Raw genomic sequence first — 27701 nt, 5'->3', positions numbered from 1 at the left:
TTAGGACTCCAGCAAACTGTGCCAGCGGCAAACCTGCTGTCCTTTGGACTCTTTCATCTGTGTCCAGTGGGTGAGCTCCTCCTCTCCGGAGCTGTTGAGGCCGAGTGAAATCCAACCAATCATTTCTTTGCGCTTCATGCTGCGCTTGTTGTAGACGGAGAGGATGAGCGTGACGTCCGATAGCTGGAAAAGAGCTACCTGGAATACAAACGTCTCTTTGTAGGTTGGGTTGGGCTGACCCCGACAGATGGATGTCTTACACTTGGACATCTCGTGACCCATGGAGTTCAGTAAGGTCAGCTTAACATATGTATCTAGACGAGAAACAGGTGGAGTGGACAATAAGAGGGGAAATGAGGCAAACCTTTCTGATATATATTTTATACATGGTATGATGGTGTACATTGCTTCAGTGTGTTTCCTAACTTAAGTATTGGATCATTTGTGCAAAATCCTTATTGTCTTTGAATCAAAGTATCACCAACTGCTGCAGCTGTGTTTCCTCTGCAGCAGTATGACACATTTCCCCCAACAAAGCATTTGTTCTTTTGAATGTCACTGCAACTGATCCTGACCACATAGGATGTGGTTTCTCTCCTGATCAAAAACAAAGCACAGCTGTGAGAGCTCCTGATAACAGAGAGCAAGAACTCAAAGGTTTCAAGGATTTTTATTTTAGTCTTGTTGCTATGCAACTCCTGTATGTCTTACCTGCAGCAGGAGATATTGTCGAAGATAAAACATAGGCAAGACAAAGTTAGTAATACTGTGCTTAAAGGACAAGGAGCCTTTTCTGGAACAAACTATGTGGCTGTTATTATTGTTTTTTGAAACCCAGGGCAGTGTCCCAAGACATGCTCTGTCCACAACAACAGTCACATATTTTTGATAAGATGTACGCCTGCTGCAAGCAAATGTTCCAAAAATTAACAGTAAGTAACTGGTGGATAATTCTGATTGGGAATAAAAATAATTAAATTAAGATCATTAGAATAGAAGCGGGAACATGATCTGTGGACAAGTTTACTTGGAGCAGTATTTAAATTTAGCCTACAGCTGTTATGGTATGTCACCGATAGTCTGAGTGACATTTCCCATCTTTTATCCCCAGCCGATTCCCTTCTGTTTTATTGTACAACAAAACAAAACAAAATAATTTTCAATAAATATCGTGCTTTTAACCCCAAAAAGAAAAAAAAAAATGCAAGAGGAAAAACATTATCAATTTTTCCGTTATCAAGTGATTCAGCATTCAAGGTTGCCTTATTCACTCCTCATTTCAATGCAGAAATCATGACATAAACCGAAGCCACAAATCCGGCTGAAAAGTAAATGAGGCAAGACTGGCAATCACAATAGGCCTTTGAGAGTGTTTCGCCCCTCGTCTACAACCACACTCTGTAATAATACTGTGTATTATGTTCCTGTCTAAGAGAGAGTAGAAGGAATGAATTGCAGGCGCTTTCATGCTGTCGAGTGCCAGCTGCCTTCCAACGCCTAGCTCACCGCCTTGAATCACACATTCAGTTGCTCTCTTTGACATAAAAGCACAGTGAAAAAAATAGCCTTGATTTCTTTTTTGACTGCTGCTGAATGGGCTGTGTGGAGCTGTGGATGTCTTAAGTGGTCAGTAGCGGTGATGCATGGCTCTTGGGCATTGTTGCTGAATGAGAGGGGCTGCGACTGATGATTAACTTGACTCGTCGGCTTGGTACTGTTTTGAAATGATAGAAAAGGAGCTTTGAAATTGCTCCGCGGCTTTCACCGCACTCCTTCTACTTTGTAAGACGCACAAAGTCAATCAAGGACTGCATGAGGATTTTGCACAAAGATTTTTGTCAGTGTTACCAGATGTGACTATTTTTTCTAAATGTAATTTGAAGACTATACAGTATGTGTGTATGCTATTCAGGAAAGCACAAACAATATCAAAATCAGCTAGTCATTAGTTACAGATGTTCATGAATAAACAAGGAAAATGGCAATTAATGGGAGGACAGCACATGTGTAAGATGAACATTTATGCTACTCTATCCCAGAAGTCCTGTTTCTGTTTCATATGCTGTAAGCAGAGAAAATGAAATAAAAAATTACAGCCAAAGCATGCCAAAGCGTAGCCCACTGTTTGGATTAAGCCAGCAGTCAGTGACGCACAACATTTGCTTCTAGCTGGCCATCAGCCACCAAGCGAACCAGATTGAGTTACCACAGCGTGAAAAGTGTTATTTCTGAATAGAATAAAAGACTTCCAGGCATCACAGGAACAAACACAAGAAAGACATGAGATAGAGTGGAGGGAGGTGACAGTGCTGCATGCATAAGATACGCGTTCAACAACTGCAGGGAACAAAGGTTACAACAAGCAATAATCTTCATGGATGAGTAAGAGTGAAGAAGTTGCTGTAGTGCCAGACCAGAATTAAATTTAGATTTTTCACCAGATTATACATGGATACCAATTTCAGTTTTGCATCTTGAATATAAAGCTAAAGCCAGGAGACCATTAGTTTTGCTTAGCATAAGGAATACAGCTAGCTTGGCTCTGTCAGTTTATAGTGATTGTTTTACTTATATAAAAGATTAAAGGCATTTTCACAACAATGGTTGGAATCAATTGCTAATTGTTAATTGCTTAAATTTGATCTAATTGGTTTTGACTTCACATTCTTATTTAAGGGAGTTCACTAAAAGATTGTGTGTGACATACAGTTAAGAACATCATGTCCTCATCACCTACGTTGGCTGCGGTTATCTATAATTGACATGGATTGTTTTTCCATAGTCGTGCATCTGAGAACGGCATGTTGTCAATTTGGCTATTTCAAGGAAATAGATGAAAAGAGTCTTTCAGTTTGAATGGAGAAATAATTGTACTGGTTCACCTAGTTAATTTCTTTGCCACTGTAATATCTAAACAGGATTACTACCACCAAAATAAGCAATCTTGTTCAATAATTATATCATTGGAGGCAAAGAATACAAGTGATCCTGCGAAACTAAAAAGTCTGTAGGTCCGGACCAAACAGGTAGGTGTGAAAGCATCCTGGTACCCAAGGTTTTATGTGAAGCTATAGCTAGCCACTGGCTTTAGGTTCATATATTGTACAGACACAAGACCGGTGTCAATCTTCTCATCTGCAAGCAACAGGACAAGTGTGTTACCAAAAATGCCATATTGATTTAAGTGAATTCAAAAAAACATTTAAAATAAAAACACTTTCAACAGTGCGTTCAGCACTTTCGTGGATGTAACAATAATTTGTCCCCTCAAAAATCGTAGGATATTCCAGGTATTTCTTGTGAAAATCTATTTACAGATAAGACCTGAACGTAAATTAAATTTATTTAGTTTAGTTTAATTACAAATGATGAGAAATCCAGAAATTTTATGCAATTACCTGCATCCATGAAGATAGAATAAAAAGGTCCAAGACTGAACATAAATAGCAATTCACTTTGGGACAGGGATAGGGACTCACCTCTGATAATATAAACCTGTCCACCTATCAAGTGTTTTAGACAACAGAACAGTCCATCTGACAACAAGGGTTGGACAGCAGTAAGAAAAACAGCGGACCAAAATGTCAAAAAATGGGGCAGGGAGAGAGAATTTCAGGTGCAGACACAACAGAAGATGCAAGGAAAGAGAAACAGGGTCAACAACATTGCACAAAGTTCAACAAGAGGCTTTTTTTTGTTTGAACTTGCTGTTTGGATCCCTGGAAACTGACTGAGGAGTCTGGTCGGGAAAGGAGGGAAACCACAAAGCAGGTAGTGAAGCTGAGATAGATAAATCTTCTCACAGAGACGCTATAAGCTGTGCAGTCTCACTCTGGCTCCGTTTTATTTGCACACAAAAAACGCACAAAGTAATTCCAGACACAAAGAGATTTCGAGAATCAGGTCTTTTTTTCTCAGTACGTCAGGATTATGAGAAAAAAGTTGTCATATTAAGAGAATATATTTGTAATTTTAAGCTATGTGTCATTTTAAAGGAGGAATCAGAAAATCTGCCTGTTATCTGCACTCTAAGTTATATGTTTAGTATGTTTCATAAATAAGAAAATAATTAATCTTTTGGCACATCAGCATCACATCATCATAAGTCTCAGGACTTTGAAGAGATAAGATAAAATGCAATAATATAAAACTTTATTGATCCACACACCGGGGGAATTCACTAAAAGAAAAGATTGTGCAATAAATTGTCAATTAAAGCACTTGGAGTTTGAAGAAATTGCTTCTTTTTCGGAGGAGAACATGTTAAATAGTAGACAATTGCTGGGCTGACACTGGCAACATCTGCATATTATTCAGAGAGGTTTCATAGTTTCTCAAGAAACAATTACATTGGTTCAAGAGTTTGGATCGAGGAGTGGAAGTCAAAGGATCATATGTTGTCCGTGCTACTTATTTCCCCCAAATCGTATTGTTTTACTTTATTCTCATGATATTTTCTTTTTTCTTGTTGAATTACAACTTCATTCTCATAAAATTACTTATTTTTCATTACATTTCAATTTTATTTTTCAGAATATTAAAACTTCACTCTTGTAAATTTACAACTTTTTCCTCATAATATTATGACTTTCTTCTCAAACATGACTTATTTTAATATCTCAACCTTATTCTAAGAATCTAGTAGTATATTTAATACATAGATCATGTATTTTCACAATATGAGTCAAGATTTAAGATGCAATATGGATGCATAAAAACAAATCCCTATGGACCAGCTCAACTTGTCCCTTTCCATTCTAGTATCTGAAACAAAACATTTAATAGTTTTACTGTTAACTGCTCTTTCCACATTCTGCTCAAATAAAACGTTTTGTGGTACTTACTGGGTGGCTTGTTGGCAGCTAGGTTTTTGAAATGGATGCCTTTGATGATCTCCACAGAGAGACGTCCTGTTGTGGCATTGTACACCAGGCCCACAAGGATCTCTGGTGTGGAAGTCTGACTTACTGACTGGAATGATGAGGCGCTTTCGCTGCACGTCATATCTGAGAGGCTGACCTGGGATTCACCAGCCTGAGAGTGACATTCAGAAAATTATACCCTCTACATCTACATATTTAGTGAAATATCATGATTTCATTGTGTGAAAGTAAAGTTTTATGTTTATTAATATAAATATAAATAGTGTTTGCAAAACCCATAGTACACATTCTGATGACATATATAGGGGAATTTTTTTTCAGAAACAAAGGGCCATTGATCGCAGAAGCAGGCAAAAGCAGGGTTTCTCATTTCTCAACAACAACCATCCTTTTCTACATCTGAAAGATTTCAGCTGTTCAGTATAGCTATAGCTAGCTAGTCAAATGGGGCTAATGGTAGGGTTAGCCTATAACACCTTTCCCAAATTGCCCTAACCGTTGCAATGGAGCCATGATTCGAACTACTGGGGGAGCTAAGGGAAACCCAGCTCCCCTGAAATGAGTTCCCCTGAAAGGCTACTTTGAGATATTTAGGGGGAGCTCTGAAATATTGTCAATCTGGTTCCAGGTTCCAGATTTTGATTTACTGTACAACGAAGTTGCTGAAGTAAATCAAAATATTAAAAGATGTTCAAATGTATGTTTTTTGCTGATTTCGAACATTTGTCTCCACTAATTAACACAATGTTGTGTCAGTGCCTGCTGTGGCCATCCATGCATGGTGGTGCTGGCCTCAAATAACATATGTTTTATAGTTTTCATGACCTCTTGAACTTCACTGAGTTAGCTCGGCCCACTATCTATTGCTCATATTCATGATAACAAGCAAAAGTAACTGATCTATCAAACAGGATCTTAATATTCTCTCAAGCTGCAAAATAAAACCTTGCTCTGAAAATGTTAATCAACCAAACCAAAGATCAATCAGTGTAGAAGAGCAATTACAGTGTTGCCAGAAGCTGTAAAGCCAACATCTGCTCTGATGGTACTCACCAGGAGAGCACAGCATGGGTCTAGTATGACTGGCACAGACACTTTGCCCTGAAGGTTGAGCTTGGTGAGGTAGAACACCTTCTCCCCGAGCACCTTCTCCTTCTTCATCCGCCGCATACTGTAAAGGCGGAAGCGGAGGGCGTAATTGCTGATCATCTCTGACTCCACGTGGCTGAAGCGGAAGGTCTCTGTGAAGATGGGGCACGGGCCTCTCTGGATCCCTGTCTTTGCCCTCTGCTTCTTGGTGGGAAGCAGCACCAGGTGGACCTGCCAGGAAAAGTTGCCGGTGCGTTTATGGGCGGGAAGGTCCGTTACTGCCATGATGGTCAACGCCAGCTGCTGCTCCTCTGAGTCATAGTCAAACACTACATCCAGAGTGCCGTATTTTGCAATGGGATCTGGTTCGTAACCTTTAGGGAGCCGCGCTTCTGATCCTCGGGCTGACATATCCTAAAGAGTGATATGGTCAATGTAAACATCTCACCCAAAAAACAGATTTTCACAGTCATATATTATTATAGTATTCCTGGTATTTACCTCTGGGCTGAGGACGGCGGTACTGTCACTGGGTACATCCTCCTCATAGCCCTTGTTGAGGTAACTCTCAGTCTCATGGTCATCACTGTCCACACTATAACATTTTCCAAAGGAGAGGTGGGGACTGCCGCTGGTTTGGGAAAGATCACACTTGGCGTCACCCAGGTCAGACATTGTGCAAGACATCCGTGGAGAACCATTCTCATCCTGATAGGGCGGTGGCTGAAGCTCATCCAGTGGTGGTGTGCGTCTCATACGCTGAATGCAGTTGACTGGGCAGAAGGAAATTAATAAAATACAAATTATTTAGTATATTAATGTGTGACTTTTTAATGATGTAGAAATACATGTGTGCACATAAAGTTAAAGATCTGTCAAAATCAATCAATCATGTCTCAGTCGAATCATAAACAAAACAAAAGGTGAGTGGCGGCTGGTTAATACAGGGTGCTGGGGCTCCGCCCCATCCAACATCATGAGACAAAAAAGAGCCTATACAAAATTTAAAAGATAATTTAATTAGATTAGATATAATATAACTGTTTACTTGTACAACGTATCTGTGACCATTCAATATAAACATTTTGACTGTATTTGGTAAATTTTGTGTACATCTATATACTTCTGGGTTTATGGGCGACGGCCAAATGGAAGTGAATGGGTAGTCCTGAATGTTTTGGCGACAACAGGACCTGCAAGTGATCTTTAAGGTGTTGTTGAAGATTTTTCATGGGACGCAGCTCTCTGCGCCCAGGATGTTTTCACTTTTATTTATGGCCAATGGGTATTCAATTATGTTTTTTTTTATCACATGTGATGGGTCGATCCTTGAAACCAACTCAGGTACATCCGCTGTCACTGAGTTACCTCCGCTGCGAGCTGACCCGCAAAGATATGGTGACTTTAAATGGAACTTTGCAAATCCAGGGATTGCTTGAAAAAAACACCCCAATAAGAAAAAAAGAGGATAAAGGAGCTGTTTCTGAATTTCCCTCGGGATCAATAAAGTATCCATCTATCTGTTTGCTGTTTCAAAGTGTCGGCACAGAGGAACTGTGGATAACATTACATTACATTACATTTCATTTAGCTGACGCTCCAAAGCAACTTACAATAAGTGCATTCAAACCTGAGGGTACAAACCAAGAACAACAAGAATCAAGAAAGTAAAATTTCTTCAAAAATAAAGCTAAACTACAAAGTGTTATAAGTAAGTGCCATTTAAGTGCTACTAAATTGTTAGTTTCAAAAATTGTTAGTAATTTTTTTATTTTTTTAACTCAAGGTATAGTCGGAAGATGTATGTTTTTAGTTTGCGGCGGTAGATGTGTAAACTTTCTGATGTCCGGATGTCGATGGGGAGCTCATTCCACCATTTAGGAGCCAGGACAGCAAACAGTCATGATTTTGATGAGTGTTTAGCTCCCAGTGAAGGAGCAACGAGTCGATTGGCCGAAGCAGAGCGGAGTGAACGGGCTGGGGTGTAACGTTTGACCATGTCCTGGATGTAGACAGGACCGGATCCCTTCGCAGCATGGTACGCAAGTACTAATGATTTGAAGCGGATGCTTGGGTGTGAGACCAAAAACATCTCTTTGAAAAATACAAACAACATGAAAGTTGCTACAGTCACTTAAACACAATGAGGCTACATTTTTGCGACAGGCCTACAGGTTTGGTATTGGAATTTTTGTAACAGCCACAAGTCAGTTGAACAGCCTGACGATGATGTGAGGGGCTGTAGCTCCGTCAACATGATTAAAAAAGGACTTAAATAAATGGAATGAAAAAATGGTTTTATTATAACTTTGAAAGATGTTTTTACTAGGCAAACTGCCTTCCTTTGGGATAGGACTCTTAATAATCCTAAAAAAGGCATATATTCCCTATGTAAAGTCATGTTGACAACTAAGGAGCAGTTACTATTTTAGGAAGGGCAATGCAGTCTCATTTTTGAAAATATTTTATAAAGCTGAAATTTCATAGAGCCTAATATAAGATATGACATAAAAGTGAAGATAAAAAGGTAAAATCATCATTTATTATGATTATTATTTTATTTTAAATTACCTTAAATTTGAACCTATGTTTGATATTTTTTTTGTACTGGATAAAAAGGTAATGAGTAGAAGCAGCTCCAACTTTATCTGTACAGAATCTTTGCTCAAACTTTAGGACCATTATTAATGTTTTGATTGTATTTGACATTTGGGAGATATTCTAAAATCTATTTTCAGGAACAGCGCATGATGTAGAAGTATTTTTACAAAATTATCATTAGATTACAACAAAGCATCATGTGATGTTACTATATGTTTTTTTTGATAAACCTCTTAAAGTATGTGTCAACAATGATTAAATAAATTGTTATTTTCAGGTAAAAAATATATTGTTTATGTAATTCTTTTGAATTTAGTTATAATATAATATATCATATTCATCACAGAATGTATTTTCACTGACAAATGGAACAGGATCTTTCACACAGACCTCATGAGCATGATGTGGTCTGTGAGAGGAATCCTCTGAATGCACAACCTACATAAAACATCAGCTGCGTTAAAGGACTGAACTGAATACTTCTTAATCTGTCACAGATTTAATGCCTCTAACCGTTTTAAAAGGCCTCAAATGCCCACAAGGCACATGCAGAATGAGGTTACACTGAGCATCTCTGTGGCACGGATAGAGAACCATGAATAGTGTTGCCAGCTGCATTCTCAAATCTGCTTCCCTTGTCCAATTTGGATTCTCAAAAATTTAGCAGCCGATGCTAATACTCCCATAGGGACACTGGCAAAGAGTGCTTTAAACCCGGATTCTTGCAAAAGAAAGAAAGAAAACAAAAGATGAAGAGGAAAATAACTTGGAAAAAATCCCCTTCTTATGCTGTCTCCTAACTTTTGGAAAAAGCCGACACTATGATGACGTAATCCGCTGCGACTCATTGTTCCAGCTTTCTCCCAAGTTCTTGAAACTTTGGCTCTTAATAATGTCAGTGAGACTCCACCTCAAAGTGGCACATATCAGCGGAAGGATGGAGGCAAAGGAGTCTTAACTAAGTGTCACGGAGGGCTTGATAAAAGGAGCAAATCCATTTTGAGCAGCTTTTTCCCCGCTGAGCCGGGGGCGGTTGATTTGATGGAAGCTGCTGTGCAAAAGCACTACTCTTTTCTCCAGCCCGCTAATTGGGATGGTTACCATTCCTCCGCTCGTCTAACCCACCCTTCCCTCACGCAGTTTCATCGCCTCTGTACTGGCAGTCGCCGTGTTTTGCCTTCTTGTAACTCTTTAAGTGGGGTACCCGTTTGATATTTGTGAATCTTGACTGTGAGACTCGGGTATGGAAATCTGAGGTGACAAATTAGAGGAGCGACACTTTATTGTTGTGCTTAAGGTTTTAAGGATGGGGAAACACATGGCCCTTGCTCAGTTGGCCTCTTGAACGATTTATTTCAATATTTCCCCAAACACCAATTCAACACAGTTCTATCAATCAGTTATGATCACTAATGCAAACAGGGAAAGCTCCATCCCCTGTCTGCAAATAGCTTAACCCACTGTCTAATGAATGTATGTAAAATGATCCTGATTCAGACAAATAAGTTCAAGGGTTGATCAAACAAGTGAGTATAGGGGGGCTTTTCCAAGCAAATATTGCTATCATATGATTGTTTACGATTAAATTGCCCTGCTACTTCTACCCTATGATTTGTTTTGCTACAACACTACTGAAAAACTATAAAGTTCAAATTTTCTTATAGACATTTGTAGGGTTATGCAAAATAAACATGATTTTTTTTTTTAGGCAATTGCATTTTCTTTAAGATAAGAGGTTTAATGCCATGTGCTTATTGGCCTAGCTTAGCATTAAGAATGTTTTTCATTAATTGATACCAACAGTAAAGCACTTCCGTGTAGCATTTCAGTATAAAATTACAATGGTGAGCACCGATGCAATTTTGGTGTAGGTCTTGTGTATGTACACGAACACCTCCTGGTAAAAAAGAGGCACTTGAGACAGACATCAGGCGGAATTCTAAAATTTGAGGCATTGCATTAGTCACACACTTACACAACAGGGTTGTTGTCAGCATGTTAGGTGTTATACTGATGTTCATTATTACCATTTTTTCCAGGGCGAGTAAAAACTGTTGAGAACTTGGCTCACAGCCAACCTCTCTATCCTTGTTGCCTTGTGGTCTTTTCTTCACTTAATCTAATATTGTTGATCCTGGGTAACAAGTATCATGGTAGAGTTCACCTGTCTTTCTAAACTCTGGGGCTCGAGGCAGGTTGTTAACTAGTGTGTGTTATGAGCCTCATAAACAGAACCATAAATAAAGCACTGAGATGAGATAAAAAAAGATTCCATAGTGATTAATTATGTTGCACACACACACACACACACACACACTCATGAGGAAATTTAATTGACTTAGATTCATTTCGTGGATGTTGTTATCAGGTATTTATCAGAAAGACTTCAGTAATGATGACAAGTCATTATAATGAACTTTAAATTCCACCTAATGATAAGTGTTTCCTTCTCTTCACTTTGTTTAATGTCAATAATTACATTTACATCGAAATAGTCATCCTGCTCAGAGATAGGAAGCTGGTTCAGACGAACTGCAGACCATTCTCTCTCCCTTATTACCTATTTTAGGAAGCCTCCTACTTTGAGAGAGGAGCCACAGGGGCAGCACCATCCCTGATTCTGCAGCCTCTGCACAAGCCCCCTCATGTATAATACATATGTCCTGAACAAAAGCAGCCGTGTGAGTTAAGGGGAAATATTACAGGCTCCTTAGAACTTTTACGAAGGCTCGTTTGAAATTAAGAAAATAAAGTCTAGCTGGAGATTAAATGAAAATGGCCTTCAGCTACATCATGGAATCTAAATACTAAATCTCCACAATTTTCATTTTTAGTTTTGGAGAGAAATCGTGACCAGATGTCAATTCAGGTACGAGGCTGCTGCTTGATCACTACTGATCCATGGTGGCTTGCTGTTATGAGATAGTGGAGGAGAGAGCCACAGCTACCATAGCCTGACCACAGGGAGGAAAATAACGAACCTCTCTTTTAACCATAGGGCAACAATGGATGGACATGGCTTTCCCTTCACTAAATGAAGGTTATTGTTAAGGGCGATGTGCATTAAAAGGAACTTGATTAGAATAATCTGTTCAACCAATACAAAAACAAGGTTTTGATGAACTACAAATATTCCCTGGTGATTTTCTTGATGCAATCTTTATTATTTGAAGGAAAACAACAATCTGCTTCGAAATCTTTAATCTTCAATATAATCCTTTAAACCTTTAAGGGTAGTTAATTGACATAAAAAAAAATACTAACTCTTCTTAAGTACAATATTGTTGTATAAATAAACCACATCAATTTGAAATGATTTCTTCCAGGCACAATGAGTCAAATCCCTGCCTCTCTCTTCCTCACAAGGAAGAGAAACCGAAAACAAGTCAGCTATGGCTTTGTCCAAAAGAACAGATGCATTGTAAACTGCTTCTTTGAAACTGATTCATATACAGGCTACCTGATATATTTTGTGGTCCCCATAAACTTAAAAAAACAATCAATAACCTTTTGTATTTTTAAAATGTTTAAGCAGTTTGTTCTTGATAGAATTAAGAATTATAAATATATTCCCCTCTGATATTTAAAAATAATCTCCTTCCACAAAATACTGTTTATACGTCCAGACGAGATGTAAAAAGACTACAAATGCTCAAACAAGCATGCCGGGCCATTAGGGGGGAAAAAAAGTCTACATTAATGATCCTTTAAAAATGATAGTATAGACGTATAAAAAAGTCCATGTGTTATTGGGACCTGTGAATGCAATGCGCTGCAGTGTTGCTAAATTTTGAAAGACCTAGCTGTGCAAACCAAACGTTGGAACACTGTCATATTGTCACCATTGTTGTTGTTTCTGGCGCATGCTCATTACACAAAGCAACAGTGGGCATGTGCCAAGTAAGCTGTGATGCCATAATTTCCCAAATGCCCTGTTTTATGGTACATACAGTTTGTTAATTTAGCAAAACTATCCACAGTAGTATTTAAAGGGCATGAAAGTCAGAGGCAGGATGGCGTCATGACCAGCTAGAGCCAGGGGAGAAATTAATTTGTCTATGATTAATTCACAGTGACCAATGGAACCTTCACAAGCTTGATGATTTTTGAAAGAAAGACGTTCTACATATCACTGTATTCCCACATGATATATTCAATAATATCTGGCAACATGCACAGACTTAAATGAACAATAATCAGATTTTTTCTGACAAATTGTCCCGCTAGTGGACAGAGAATAATTCATAATCTAGATTACTTGTTCTCGCCACTGCCACAGAACCACCTGACTGACAAGAATCATTGATTTACTCTTATCCTTCAAGGTAATGCAGCGATAAGATTTAATGAGGTTGTTGTGGAATAATTCCTTGAAGAGAGAATCTGTAACCGCCCCCAATTAAATTTCTGTGTGTGCATTTCATTACATTACATTACATTACATTTCATTTAGCTGACGCTTTTATCCAAAGCGACTTACAATAAGTGCATTCAACCCTGAGGGTACAAACCAAGAACAACAAGAATCAAGACAGTAAAATTTCTTCGAAATAAAGCAAAACTACAAAGTGCTATAAGTAAGTGCCATTTTAGTGCTACCAAAGTGTTAGTTTCAAAAGTGGTTAGTTTTTTTTTATTTATTTATTTATTTTTTTATTCAAGGTACAGTCGGAAGAGGTGTGTTTTTAGTTCTCGGCGAAAGATGTGTAAACTTTCAGATGTCCGGATGTCGAGTGGGAGCTCATTCCACCATTTAGGAGCTAGGACAGCAAACAGTCGTGATTTTGATGAGTGTTTAGCTCGCAGTGAAGGAGCAACGAGTCGATTTCAAAATGCAGTGAAAGTCTTAAATCCATAATATAAACAGCCCAAACTTCCTATCTGTTACCCTGTATGTGAACTCTGGCTGAGGATGACAGAGACCATCTAGTGGTTATGAGGAGACACAACTTTCGGAGGACTTGCATAATGACAACCTTTCAACCAGTGCGCTGCTTTCTTTGCTAATGGAGTCAGAAGCGTGTCATGCACTATTTATCCCTCAGCAACGAGTTCAAACATTGCTTTAAATAGATGGTGCAATTCACTGAGTCTTTTAACCCCTGTCTTATATAACACAGAGCTGGTTCAGAAATGATTCACCAGTTAAAGACCCTGGCAAAGATGAGATTGTTTTTGTCTTTGAAAAACACAGTCAGACATAAACACGAGGGATTCCTGTCTTAGGACGGAGAACAAACTAAAGGTATCATGTGTCCACAGAAGACAACAGTGATCTCCTAAAGCTTTGCACGAACCGTCCAGCAATTTTATTTTAACTGGTTGGATGTCACTTATATAAATGAGTGGTTGAAATCAATGGCTCTTGGAAGCAGTTGTTTCAATCATTATTGTTGCTCGTTTTATTCCCATAAAATGTCTTGGAAATGTTTTTTTAAACTCATTTGCTTCATTTCAATTTGTTTGTTTTGATCCAGAGCTCCTGGTTATTACATTTTACTCTTTGTAAACATGTAAATGCAACATTTTATTTATTTATCATTTAGTGGATTATTTTTCTCCTTTGAAGGCATATTTGAATACTTAGAAATGTCTGTTTTTCACATTCTTGTTAAGAGTTAGATGAGAAGATTGCTACTCTTCTCTAGGTGATATAGACCTCAGCCAGGAGCCTGTGGCTTAGATAATTTTAGCAATTACACTGGGAATGGAGGAAAACCAGCTAAATCTGTCTTGCCAGTCTTTCTGGCATCCAAAAATTATATCAAATCCGCTCCCCCAAAGCTCATTACTTATATCTTTTAGTTTATTCATAGACCATGAACGACAGCTCCCCAAAAGTGAAGCCAAAGTGTCTTAATTACCCCCTGGTGGCTGGCTGTAGTATATCTATGGCCTATAAAACATCTTTCTCAAATATTGGTTCTTTCATTTTAGGAAGTTGTTATTGCACTCTTGTTTGAGTTTTTGTTCACATCATTGGCACAAGTTGGCAGTGATTGCTTCTGGTATATTTCACTTAGTTTCTGGTTAGTGGGAGAAAGCGGAGCTGCCTCGTTCGATTTGTTACCTTTTGGCTAGCTGGTTATGCTAAGCTACGCTAACCAGCAGATATGAAAGCAGATTGAGCCCCTTAACTAACTCTGGGCAAAAATGTAAATAATTGTATTTCAAGTGTCAAACCATTTCTTCAAATACATAAACAATACTTTCCCCAGTTTAGTCTCTCGCAGAGTTTATACTGCCAGAATGGGTCCAATATAACAAACAAGCTAATATATAATGTCATGTCAAATTAATAAGAGGCCTTCAATGATTGATTCACATTTGAGGTTGCGGTGGATGGAGGGTATAAAGTACTTTTTATGAAGTCAAATAAATAAACAAGCCATCTTTGCAGTCAAGTATTCGAACAGATGAATAAGAGAACAAACTGACTAATCCAAATAGGTCAGTGCCAGTGTTATTCAGTCTATGATGAAAATGAAAAAAAGATTTCCAACCACCACGGTAAATGCCTTGAGATGACACGTCTCGCAGATGGGAGAGAGAGATGAGAAAGAGAGATAAAAAAAAGAAAAAAGAAAAGTGTGAGGCTGCGGCTGTGCAGATTATGCAGACAGTTGACTGTTTCACAACCCTCCCACGGAGAGTGTGCTGAACAGGAGCTTCGCTTTGATCACCTCTCTGGATTAACTGACAGTGTGTGTCGGTGTGTGTGTTGTGTGTGCGGTGCTTGGGTTTGTTGGTAGTGGAGCCGCAGTGTAGTCTGACTCAAGCTTACTGCAGTGATAAGAGGGAAATATCTGCACTAATCTCATTGCTTTTTTATTGTACAGCTGAGGCGTCTTTTGTGGATGTTCTTGGAAAAAATAAACAAAACATACAAAGTGACAGAAAGGAGCAATAACCTGAAAACATTTACAGTATGAATACTGTAAGGAAGGCATATGAGTTTAATTTCACAGATATAGGACCTACCGTCGTCGGCCGAAGCTTCGCTGCTGTAGCCGTCATAATCGGCACTCAGGGGACTGTACTTATGTCGGCTCTCCCAGCTGAAGCCTCCTCCATGCTTGACATTAGTGGCTGCCTTGGCTCCTCCCCGGAGGCCCTGGGAGCGGCTGACCGCTTCCTGATACTGACCCATCAGCTCATCCTCGCTGTCTGATGATGAGCCCCGCAGGTTGGCATCACAGTGGGCCTTGTCTGTTTGGGATACAGAACGACAGCCTGGTTACTGTGGGACACACTGGGATTAAAACTTCTTTCAAGCGGAGAGTTAGATGTCGATTAAAATCAAGTAGACCAGAAGCTTTGACTGACACAAACTGTGCATTGATAGAATCCCAATCTTCGGGTGTTACAGAGATATCTATAAATGCACATTTTGAATAGGTTGAGGATATTGAATCAGTTGTAACAAGATAATCAACAAAACTTCGAAATCTATTTGGAAACTAGAAATTATGCCCGGGGGTTGTATGACTTCATCAGACAGGGTTGTATTTGTCTAAATGCATTCTTTTACCAGACTCATATGAGGCCACCTTTAACTTAGCCTTTGACCTTTGACTCATGAATTCTAATCAATTTATCTTTAAAGGTTCAGTTTGTAGAATTTAGTGACATCTAGTGGTGAAGTTGCATTTTGCAGCTGAACAACCTACCTTCCAACATGAAAGAGAACCTGTGGTAACCTTCAGTTGTCATAAAAACTTAAAAAGGTGTTTAGTTTGTTTAGTTTGGCTGCCTCCGTATAGATGACCCAGTCCTGATGTTAATATAAAGTATGTAAATATAAAGGGATCATTCTAAGTTAAAGAAAACTGCAATTCCTACAATTTAGATGAAACACACTAGTGAAAACATCACCAGGATTATTTGATATTCAATTTCTGCAAATAGATCCCTTTCAGCTAAATCTTACACACAGAACCTTTAACTGCAAGTGACAACTTGTTGAAATTTGAAGAAATCCCTTATGACAGATCTGAGATGTTGAGTCATGTTCATTAAGCCAAAGACCTGTTTCATGGGGTCACAATGACCTTGACCTTGCACCATCAACCACCCAAACTCTAATCCCTTCATTACATTACATTTCATTTAGCTGACGCTTTTATCCAAAGCGACTTACAATAAGTGCATTCAACCACAAGGGTACAAACCCAGAACAACAAGAATCAAGAAAGTACAATTTCTTCAAAAAAGAAAACCTACAAACTGCTATAAGTAAGTGAGATTTAAGTGCTACTAAATTGTTAGTTTTCATTGTTTTTATTCAAGGTATAGTTGGAAGAGGTGTGTTTTTAGTTTGCGGCAGAAGATGTGTAAACTTTCTGCTGTCCTGACGTTATTGGGGAGCTCGTTCCACCATTTAGGAGCCGGAACAGGAAACAGTCGTGAATTTGATGAGTGGTTAGCTCGCAGTGAGGGAGCAACAAGCTGATTGGCAGAAGCAGAGCACAGTGAACGGGCCAGGGTGTAACGTTTGACCATGTCCTGGATGGAGTCTGGACTAGATGTAGTGTGAGTGAATTTAGGTTAAAGACCAGTCGAGCTGCTGCATTCTAGATGAGATGAGGACGGATGGCACTAGCAGGCAGACCTGTCAGGAGGGTGTTACAATAGTCTAGAAGTGAGATGACCAGAGCCTGGACCAGTAGCTGCACCGCCTTATGAGTGAGAAGGGGGCGTATTCTCCTCATCTTTGACTCAAAGTGAACTTTGGTACCAAAATCCTTCAAGGCATGAGGGAAAACGTCCCCATGTGTGGAGTTATAATATCAGACTTGCTGCTCTGCACATTCATCCAAGCTTCTTTCTGGATTTTAATTTAATTTCTCCTTCATGACACTGTTTAAATGACCATTTCAGTGATTTATATTAATTTATGGATCTGGGTAATGTCACACAGCGATGTAACATATTCTCAAATGTATCTGATGTTTTGAGCACTTATCAAGAATTCAAGGAGGCAAAACAAATATGAGTCCTGGATATAATTTTTCAATATTGACAGCACATTTTAGCAATACCACAATTATACTGATATCCATGATAATTTTCTTCACTATAATCGGGATACAACATTTTCAGACCATTTCATCTCCATCCCTGAGAGCTTTACCTTTTACAATTTGGATATTTAAATTGGAATGTAAGAACTTCTCTTTCAGCTCTTACAGACATCTCATCTAAATTTCTTTTGCAAACCAAACCAAACCATGCCATTGTTTAGTTGTGATATGTCAAGAAGGACATGCTATTTTCCAGCACTGAGTAATTAAAAGCCAGCAGATAGAAAACACTGTTTTGGATGATATTATAATACATGTGTACCTGCTCTCAACTCAACTCAGCTGAAATAGTCATAAAAAAAAAAAGTATGAGGGCATTAAAGGGACTCTTACCTTTGTTGCATTTTTACACTTTTTTTGGATAAGGTTAAATTGGTATTAATAAGGTAATGACACTCTAAAATGCAAGACAGACCCACCAGGAGTAAAAACAAACAATTATTTCACTCTCATAATATTTAGTGAAAACTTCAACCAATAAAATTCTTCGGACCGAAGGACCTTATTGGCCGACAGACCTGTCTGTTTGCTGCATGGACATGCAGGTTTTCCGTCTGCTTCTTGTGGCGCAAATAAATTGTGCAAATAACCATTGAACTGAAAAATATATATGTGAATGTAAATGTATATAACTTACCGGTGCTTCTGAATCCGAATCCATTGCTTTGGTAAACAAAAACTCACGTGCGTGCGCGGAGGCAGTAGGTGGTAAGTCTGCTTGTAAATAAAGTTTCTTCAAAAAAACACCGCGGATGGGAACGAGGGGGTGGGGCATTGGAGGAAGGCGGGATGATTTGAATGTGCTGTAATTCTCAAATGCAACAAAGGTAAGAGTCCCTTTAAAATAAAGACTAACTCCGATTCACAGGGCAGAAGTAGCTGGATCAGGTTAGTTAGGTTTAGGTAAAGCATTTTACACATTTTACAGCAGCCAGATACAATACCTGTCCTGATAGTTTACAACATTGATGTTGCCATGATGCTTTTTCCAAATGATCCAATTGCAACATAATGCCTTTATATGCAAGAAATAAACATTTTAAAGATAAATCTAATATACCAACAAGAGTATCAACAAAAAAAGGATGTCTTTGTGGCCATGGCTATTATGAGGCAATGAATTTACATGAAAAGATGGTCTTAATTAAGACTGCATTACATAAACTGATATATCTATTATTATTATTTTTTGTAAAAGAATTTAAAAAAGGAAATGGAGTAAAATCACAAAGATAAAAAAAAAAAATAGGAGCCGTTCAGTCAGTTTATTCTTGAGGATCAACCACAGAAGCTGTAGTTGTAACTCCCTGTTTCTTCCAGCAGGGATCAGTATCGCCTTACTAAGACTCCCTTACAGATTGAATAGACAGTACCTGACTGTACTTGTAAAGTTTGCTAATAAGCATAAAGCGTTAAGAATGAAAAAACTTAGAATTTATTAATTTAAAAAAACAAATAAATCCAACTTGTGGAAGAGATAGAAGGGCAATCTTCTTTGTCTAGATTTATTTATAATTCAAATACAATCTGTGAAAAATAAATCAAAATATCTGAATATTTTTATTAAAAAACATAACTCCAGAAAAAGATTAATTAATATATACCGAGAAGAATCAGCTCGCCACTTCACACTGCTTCCCTTTGTTTTAACTGAAGGTTTACCAGTTGTACTCAGGGTCGAGCCGGCTCCCTGTGGGGCCCGGGCTCCCCGGGGGCCACCAACCTTTTAAACTTCTGAGGCCTCTGGGGCAGATGACAGGTAAACATCCCAACATCTGTCAGTGACAATCACCCCCTCACAGGTTGAGAAAGGCCAGGGCCAGAGGAGAATGGCCTCATGCTGCCGTCAGTGAAATGGGTCTATAATTTTCACAAGTTACATGAGTCCAGCTATGTAGAACTTGCTGGAACCAGTTTGTGTTTTTTGGTTTTGCTTTTAATTAAATTATAAAAATTCTCTCTACGAAATAACATCTCTTTTCCCTTTTGAAATTAAATGTATGGGTTAATGCTTCTTTAGGTTTTGTGAAAGAATGCAGAAGCTGCTAATGCTCTACAAAAAACACTCAACAGGCCAAATTAGAAGAAAAACCTGGAGGCCACATCAGTGCCGGGTACAAAAATAATATTTTAACATTTAAGTAACATTTTCAGAGTCGGACTACACCTTTATTTAGAGGATGCTCAGAAATGGACTCATGCTCTTTTACTGTCATGCCTAGGTAACTGTAAAACACTCTGTACTGGCTTAGCCCCCCCCCCCACACACACACAAAAAAAGACCAACTGCAATGTTTTATGTTTATAGTTATCTTACATTTTTAAAGATAAAATAACCATGGCACCATCTTAACTTTTGGATTAGTAAAAATAAATTTATAATAAAATCAAAAAAAAATACAATAAAAAAACACCCTTTAAATTTATCTCAAAGATGTCCTTTTCTTTTCATTATTAACATTGCTTATATTTTTTATTGATTTTACATCTTTTATTGTCTGAGTATGTTCTAATTTTAGGGATCTGTTGTTTTTGAAATCACTTTTTGTAGAGCAACTTGAAACACATTTTATGCTATGAAAAGGGCTATTTGAATAAATGATCTCTCCAAACAGCCTAGGCTGAAGTATCCAGTGTTGCAGCGGATTAACTGTGTGTAATGTACTGGACACTGTGGCTCTCATAGAAAACAGCCTCAACCTGAAGCTAAATATTAAAGTACTATTTTGCACAGAGCATTGGGTATATCCTAAAAGAGCAAAACGCATGATTCCATTATAAATGTTGTGGAATATCTGAGCAGAACTTTCCATAAGAGAAAGCTGAGCTTAGGGACAGGACCCAGAACCATACATGATGTGTATATGAGCAGCTTTACCTTTCAGCTCTGTGGTTTTCCTGAACTCATCAAGGCACTGCAGGCTCCCTGGATTCTCTAGTTCCAACTTGTTGTTGAGGTACCAGAAGAGGAAGGTCATGAGGATGATGAAGAGTCCAATAGCTGTCAGAAACCCCAGCACCTCCGGAGAGACTGAAAAACAACAACAAAAATTCACATCAAACAACAAATCATCTTTGGCATAAAATGTCAGTAAAAGAACTTAGACCATGGATGAGATGATGACGGTGTTACTATGTCACACTAAGGATGTTTCTACATGTAGGTCAACATTTTGGAAAATAAACTTATTCAATTTTTTGATAAAATGTAGATAATTGCTGCATTAAAAAAAAAAGTCAGGCCAGTAGAAGATAGTAGAACCTTTCAGTTTGTGAATCACTGATTATTGGCTAATTGGCTGGACTTTGATCAAGGGTAGTATGACGTTTTTTTAAAATTATATACTTAATGCAACACCCAAAAAAAAGAATGGCCTACTTTCTAGAGTCTGGAGGCACGGAAAACAAGTGCACGAGGAAGAGATAGGAGAGAGAGACCGAGGTTGTAACACTGCAGAGACACAACCTGTTGGTTGCCATAGCAACAAGTTCAGGGGCAGCGTCACTCCAGACTCCAGATACACAGGCGAGTCAAATCTCATTAAAGGCAACACTGGCTGCTGCACATCAGCAGACACGGGTTGATTTGGAATTCGACGACATCAGATACCGGCAGGATTTGTTGAAGCAGGGTGACCTCTGCTGATGACAAACATCTGAGTGAGGTTGTGACGGACGCCTTCCACCTCACGTATGACCTTCCAACGCCCTCATGGAGGCGCTAAGTCGTCATCAGGCGCAGCCACAGGGGAGACATCTCATCTGAGATGCTGTGTTTTCCAGTTGTTCTTTCCTCTGGCAGTGGATCAATCTCGTCTTATCACGGTGAATAAATGTGCTAAAAACAAACATTTGTCCTTGACTGCTGCCAAATGTCCCATCTAACCCTTTCAAACTGAAAACTGAAACATTTCCTTTCACCAAACATTCAGCAGCAATCAGTCTTCAGGGGTGACTTCCTGCAGTGTGTTCAGCGTGTTGACATTTTTCACAGAAACGAAAGCAATTATGTTTTAATCAGAGGCACAAAATTAAAGAACTCACTCCACCGTGCCGTGCTAACAGTGTGTCTCCTGAGTACGAGTTACAAATTAACAAGCGAAGACACTATGTTACTAAAATAACACTTTCGGGAAATTTCAGCTTCTTTTGCACAACATTATGAGAACATGACAGATGCAACGTTATATTAGCCTCATGAGACAATACACATGAGGCTAATATGTGTGAAAGGAGCGTAGCATCATTGCTAACGGCCACCATGTAATGACAGCATATGTGTCATATGGTGCCAGAGAAGTTTGTTGCTAAACAAGTATGGACATTTGAGAAATGATTAGCTTACTAGAGAAGACATCCTTTGTAATTTAACTAACTAACTGCACCTTTAGAATCCGAAATAGACACATACGGTTTGAATGAGGGACAAGAGGTTTTAAAACTGGATTAATAGAGAAAACACAAAGGTGTTTGCACCACTTTGTTTTCTTACCACTATCCACAGAATTTGGATTGTTATGTGCAGTGACAAGGAAAAGACTGAGCTCTGAAAAGGATGTGCTATGCAGTCAAACTGCTGCAGACTCAGATTCTCACTGCTAGAAACTTCCAAACAATCCTTTGCATGTGTCGGTTGCGTTGGAGTAAAACAAGTGGACCAAATGTTATGGAACAAAACTCCCACACACGGTCTTGATTTACTTGATTTATTCGCAATGTTTCGTGCCAGACCTTGGAAAGTAGTCCTCATACCATTTAATGAGGCCAGTCAGACGAGTGCATACCTCTGCCGTCGTCCATCAGTCTCCTCATATTTAATCAAATTGCACCAAATTTCACACACTTCTAATTCTCACAATGATCTTGCGACATGAAAAACTCTGGATCCACACATTTTTCAGGATCCGTCCCAAAATTGAATGGGTTCTTTTATGGCCCATATCCCATCCTACCCCCAAGTTTAATGGAAATCCATAGAGTAGGTTTTACATTATCCTGCTAAAATTCTCATTCCTTCAACGTCACCAGTGCAAATTGTTATCCTTTTAGATATTTCATGTTTTAATGAATTAGTGCATTACCATCTCACTTACACTGACTTGATCTTTGACCACAAAAAAATCAAATCAGTTTGTGACAAGATTGAAATGACCTCACAAGAATAGTACAGATAGACAACTTGAAAACATAACGTCTCCGCAGCTGTCATAACTACTTGTTAACATGAAAAATATGTTCACTGTGATTAAAGGAATAATTTACATCAGCCTGAGACGCATTAACCAAACAGTATCAGTGAGGCCGCTGAGGGGTCACATATCTACAAAGTGAATAATGGTACAAAATAAGTATGTGGGGAAAGGGCACAGGAGATTTTTAGACTATTTCAAAAGAAAACATTGTTCACTTCTCATATCACGACAGAGCTCATCATGACGATCTTACCTCTGTGCAACATAATGCAGAAGAACTAAAACCATCCTGCAGTTCTATGTCTCCACCAACCAGTGCAGCTTATGAGCATATGCAGTCACGTGACCTTGACGTGACCTTACCTTCAACCACGACGTTCTAATCAGTAAATTAGTGAGACCAAGTGGCACTTTGTGTCAAACTTAAAGAAATTATTTCTTGAGTTATCATGTTCACAAGAGTGAGACGAAAGGACAAACTGTTAACATGCCTCTGGTCATTGTGACAGCCCCAGTTATAACAGGAAGATAATGAGCTCAATTAGCATGATCATGTATTTAATTCCAGTATAATGCCTGAAACAATTACCTGGACTCTGCCATTCATCTGACTGTTTTCACCTCACTGCTATGCTTTACTGCATTTGTTTCACTCTGTATCTAGGTAATTATTTTACCTATTAACTTCATGTGATCGTGCACAAGAAACAAACATTTTTAATCTGCTGTAGTTCTGGAAAATGTAAGTGTGTTAAAACCAGAGCAGTCCAGTTTGCTTTGACAAAAAGACTGTTACATAATCACAGACTCACTGTTTCACACCTAACGAACAAGGGACGAATGTGACATAATATATTGTTGCTTGCTCTGCGAAGAAAACTAAATAAATTAAAAAGAGCGTTGAGTAATTGTTTGTTCTCTCGCCTGGATTTGCCTGTAATGGGCTGGGACTATTGTTTGGTAAGTGACTGTGTTTGGTCACAGGAGACGTTATACCATGGGAATGCCTGTCGGCTCACACTGTACCAGCTTCTCACTGTGGACTGAATTATTCACAGCACAGATGGAGCGGATCCTGCTCCTCAACAGGCTCAGACAGGGAGAAGAGACTGAATCACAGAAACCCACAGAGTATTTTTCTTTACATTGGACTTCCTGACGTCACAGCACAGTGTATTAATATATGTGTTTGATTTATTCTATAAACAGACTGTATTCAGTCTTCACTCCTCTGCCATCATCGGACCCTGCATATAATCCTGTTGCTACTGGAGATTGTGGTGCTGTAACACAGTGTTGGGGCATCTATCTTTATTTCTCATTGTCCTGTTCGACATACTTCCCCAAATCAACTGTGCTCCATTAAAACACCGATAATAAGTCTTAGATAGATGTTTGTTTGTATGTGTGTGTGTGTGTGGGGGGGGGGGGTTGACTGATGACTGACAGCAAGATCAAACAGTTAAAGATTTAGTTTGTTACACAAGAAGCACAGATTAATAAGGTGCACCTCATACGAAATGTTAGGAATTAAATGCTGCATAAAAACACCCAAGTTTTGTATACTTCACTTGTCAAAAAATTTGGATTTTTTAAAAATATGATAAATACTAAGTGTAGTTTTATGAATAGGATATATATATATATTTATATATATATATATATATATATATGCAGATTTATGTATTTATATATAAGCATCACAGATAGTACAGATGGAAGACATCGCATCTCCAAAAAGTGAAGCCAAAGCATCTCGATCACCACCTGGTGGCTGGCTGAAGTATAGGTCATAAACCCCGCCTCCTCTGTGTTAGCAGATAAGACATGGACCAAACAAAATAAGTCTCAGTCATATCAATAATTATGAAAGATGGTTTCTGTTATTTTAAGTATCACGCCTCAAACTGCGTAAGTTAGCCACGTGGTGGTGTCACGTCATTCCAGTAGAACTTCAGACCCAAGGAAAATCAGCTAATAGGGATCCTACTCAAATCAATAATAAAATCAATATGATAAGAAAGATGTAACAGGAAATGTTTTTTGTTTTTTTAAATGAAATAGGGATTATGTAAAACAAATGTCATTATGTGAAAAACTGAAAAACTTGTGTGTGTAGCCTTCACACACCGTCTGTGTTGCTGCTGAGAACCTGATAAGGTTTATGATGCAACTGTTCTGTGGGGGTTGTTAGGTGTTTTAGGTATTTTTCCTTCTGTGTTAGGCCTGTTAGACCAAAAACACTGAATTAATCAGGTATACACAATGTAAATAAGAGCACAGACATATAATTCTGTCATTAAGGGGAACAGCTAAAATATTTTGCAAGAACTAGGGCTGGGCAAGTTAACTCGTTTTAATCGAGTTAACTCATCACTTATTTAACTCAGACAATTATTTTATCTCGCATTATCTCAGGTTTGATTATTTATTGTTTTATTGTGAAAGTCAGGCTTTTATTTTGTGAAAGTCTGTTGCTGACTGCTGCGGAACCGGAAAAAAGAAAATAATTGGCGGATAAACAACCATGGATAAGGGTAAGAGACAACTAGTTCACCATGGTCAGTGTGGACATCACAGCAGAGCTACCAAAGAAACTTGGGCACTATTCACTCGTTGGTGAAAGCTAAAAGAGACCAACGGAAACAGGAGAGAAGCTGACGTGACATCGCTGTAATTGGAAAAGTAAATCGTAACTTTTGCTTGTTTGCTTTCTCTTGTGCTGGTCTGCTTAACGATTGGTTGTGTAAGTGAGTGATGTGCACAGCTGGGAACATGGGGAGGCTCAGACAAGAATCAATACATGATGATGATAAGCTAACTCTGGACTAAAACTAAAACTGTGAAGTAGGTGTAAGTATATAAATGTACTTTTGTGTTTTCACTGCTGACAAATATTCATGCTCGTTCATTTTATTCACCGTTGCATGTCTCGTTGTCTTTGTTTCTTTTGTCCACATGGAAACTGTTGCCATTTTGAATGTCAAAAAGCACAAACTCATCTCAGAAGCATGAAGGCGCCCACACACTCCACAGGCAGCACTGTCATCAGCACCCCCACACACACTCCTACACATATTCAGACAGTGCAGAGGACCTACTGTGTACACTCACACACACATACACGAAGCCAGACCATTCAGCGGAATGAGCCACTGGCATAAAAAAACTCTGAATCCACTTTAGTTTTTAGTTTCAAAAACATTCATTTTCATCAGAGTGCCCTGACAAAGAGACACAACTCATACTGAGTCTGAACAATTCTGTAGCAGCACCATCATCTATCTGCAATCACTTAGAAACCACATCATGTTTACTCACTCCCGTGACATAAAGAGGTAAATCGTTATAATGACTTTATAATTTAAAAAACATACATTCAAGTGTGGTTTATCCATTAAATACTAAAGATTACTGTGGTTACCCTCTTATGTTCTTTAGATTACAGCATGTATATTTATATTTCATTATTTTGTGTCTATAAGGTGTCAATAAAATTCTTAGCAAAAGAATATAATGAATAAAACAAAAACTATGTTTATCTGGCTGTAGTCTTGTAAAAACTCAAGTGGGTAATTTTGTAGCAGATAAAGGTGAGAAGGTTAGTAAATAAATACCTGGAATTTAAAGTTATATGCTATAAATGTATTTATTTCAACTCATCTTTCAAACTTAATCAAGCACAAATAATTTACTTTAAGGCATTTAAATACCCTCAATAGTGGGCACAGTGAAGACAAAATAGTTAAACTGAAAAAATATTTCATTGTAATAAGTGTTGCATACTTGATTTGACTTATGAGAATTTGTCTCTGAATTTCATTCAAACATTTTTGATGTCATCGACAGTTGAAACAGGAAACAAAGAGCGTTGAGCTCACAGCACGACGGGAGACTGAAACAAACACAGCAGAACGAGGACGAGTTTGAACGTTGACAGTACAACAGTGACACGTGCTGATGGGGAGGGGGGTCAAAGTTCAACCTTGCAGAGCTCTGATCCGCCCTACCTTTTCTGACGCAGACCAGCTCATGCACTCCACAGTTACGCTCGCCACCTGGAAAGACAATGCAGTGTCAATGAGCCGCGCTGTGGTGGAGGGAACTACACACATAACACACAACACAAACAGCACACAACACATTTAAACATGTTTGTACATTTCGACAGACTTTTCCAGCGGAGGACGACAGACAGAGGACACTGACAGAGACTCAGTGATGACAGTGTGATGTGGGTGTTCAGTGTTGAACTGTCTTTGACTGTCTCATGATAACTGACTTAAAGGGCAGCGACTTGGAGTTTAATTGAATTTTCTTTTCTCAAGCTCCAGCAAGGCTCTGATGAACACAGAGTAAAAGCTGTGTATCTGCTCTGTGCTGGAAAAACAAACTAAATACTGTGATAAGAAGTTGGTGATATACTGTATCCTAAAAACGTGTACATACATACTTGTACAACATGTACATTCATGAGTTAAGGTTACCTTCTACTGCCTGTCTCAGGTTGTTTAGATGAAGTAAATGTATAAAGATTAATTTCCATTTCAGTGTGATAAGACCTTACTAATACTGACAGAAACCATGTCAGGGACAAACTAAATATTTTAGCTTCACTTTTTGGAAGCTGTCTTTAATAGAGTCACTGAAGTTTTCATAACCTTGTTCTATCTTCTCAGTTCTCACATCTTTCACTTCAAAACTCTCTCTTCAACTCAACTATTATTTAATATTTTTATATTATTATAGTTTTTAACTCCTTCTGAGTTTTCCTTACAGATCACATTCTTCTTCCTTCCAGTGCCAAGCCAAGGTAACAGGCCGCTGGTTGTCACTTGATATTAAGCAGTTGT

General features: G+C 38.5%; 1 protein-coding gene across 1 annotated transcript; it reads right to left on the bottom strand.

The window, feature by feature from the left end:
• syt14a (synaptotagmin XIVa) lies at positions 1–26913 on the bottom strand (the record flags this gene model as incomplete). The annotated part of the gene is made up of 8 exons (XM_061083196.1): positions 1–314; positions 3480–3536; positions 4845–5034; positions 5937–6386; positions 6474–6745; positions 15555–15782; positions 20535–20687; positions 26859–26913. Coding segments are annotated over 8 exons (1719 nt in total), but the record flags the coding sequence as incomplete, so codon positions are not given.
• Positions 26914–27701: the final 788 nt, after the last annotated feature.

Source organism: Limanda limanda, chromosome 12, assembly GCF_963576545.1.
Source record: "Limanda limanda chromosome 12, fLimLim1.1, whole genome shotgun sequence".
NCBI classification, from domain to species: Eukaryota; Metazoa; Chordata; class Actinopteri; order Pleuronectiformes; family Pleuronectidae; genus Limanda; species Limanda limanda.
The sequence above is the reverse complement of the archived record's forward strand: the minus strand, read 5'-3'. Positions and strand labels throughout refer to the sequence as shown.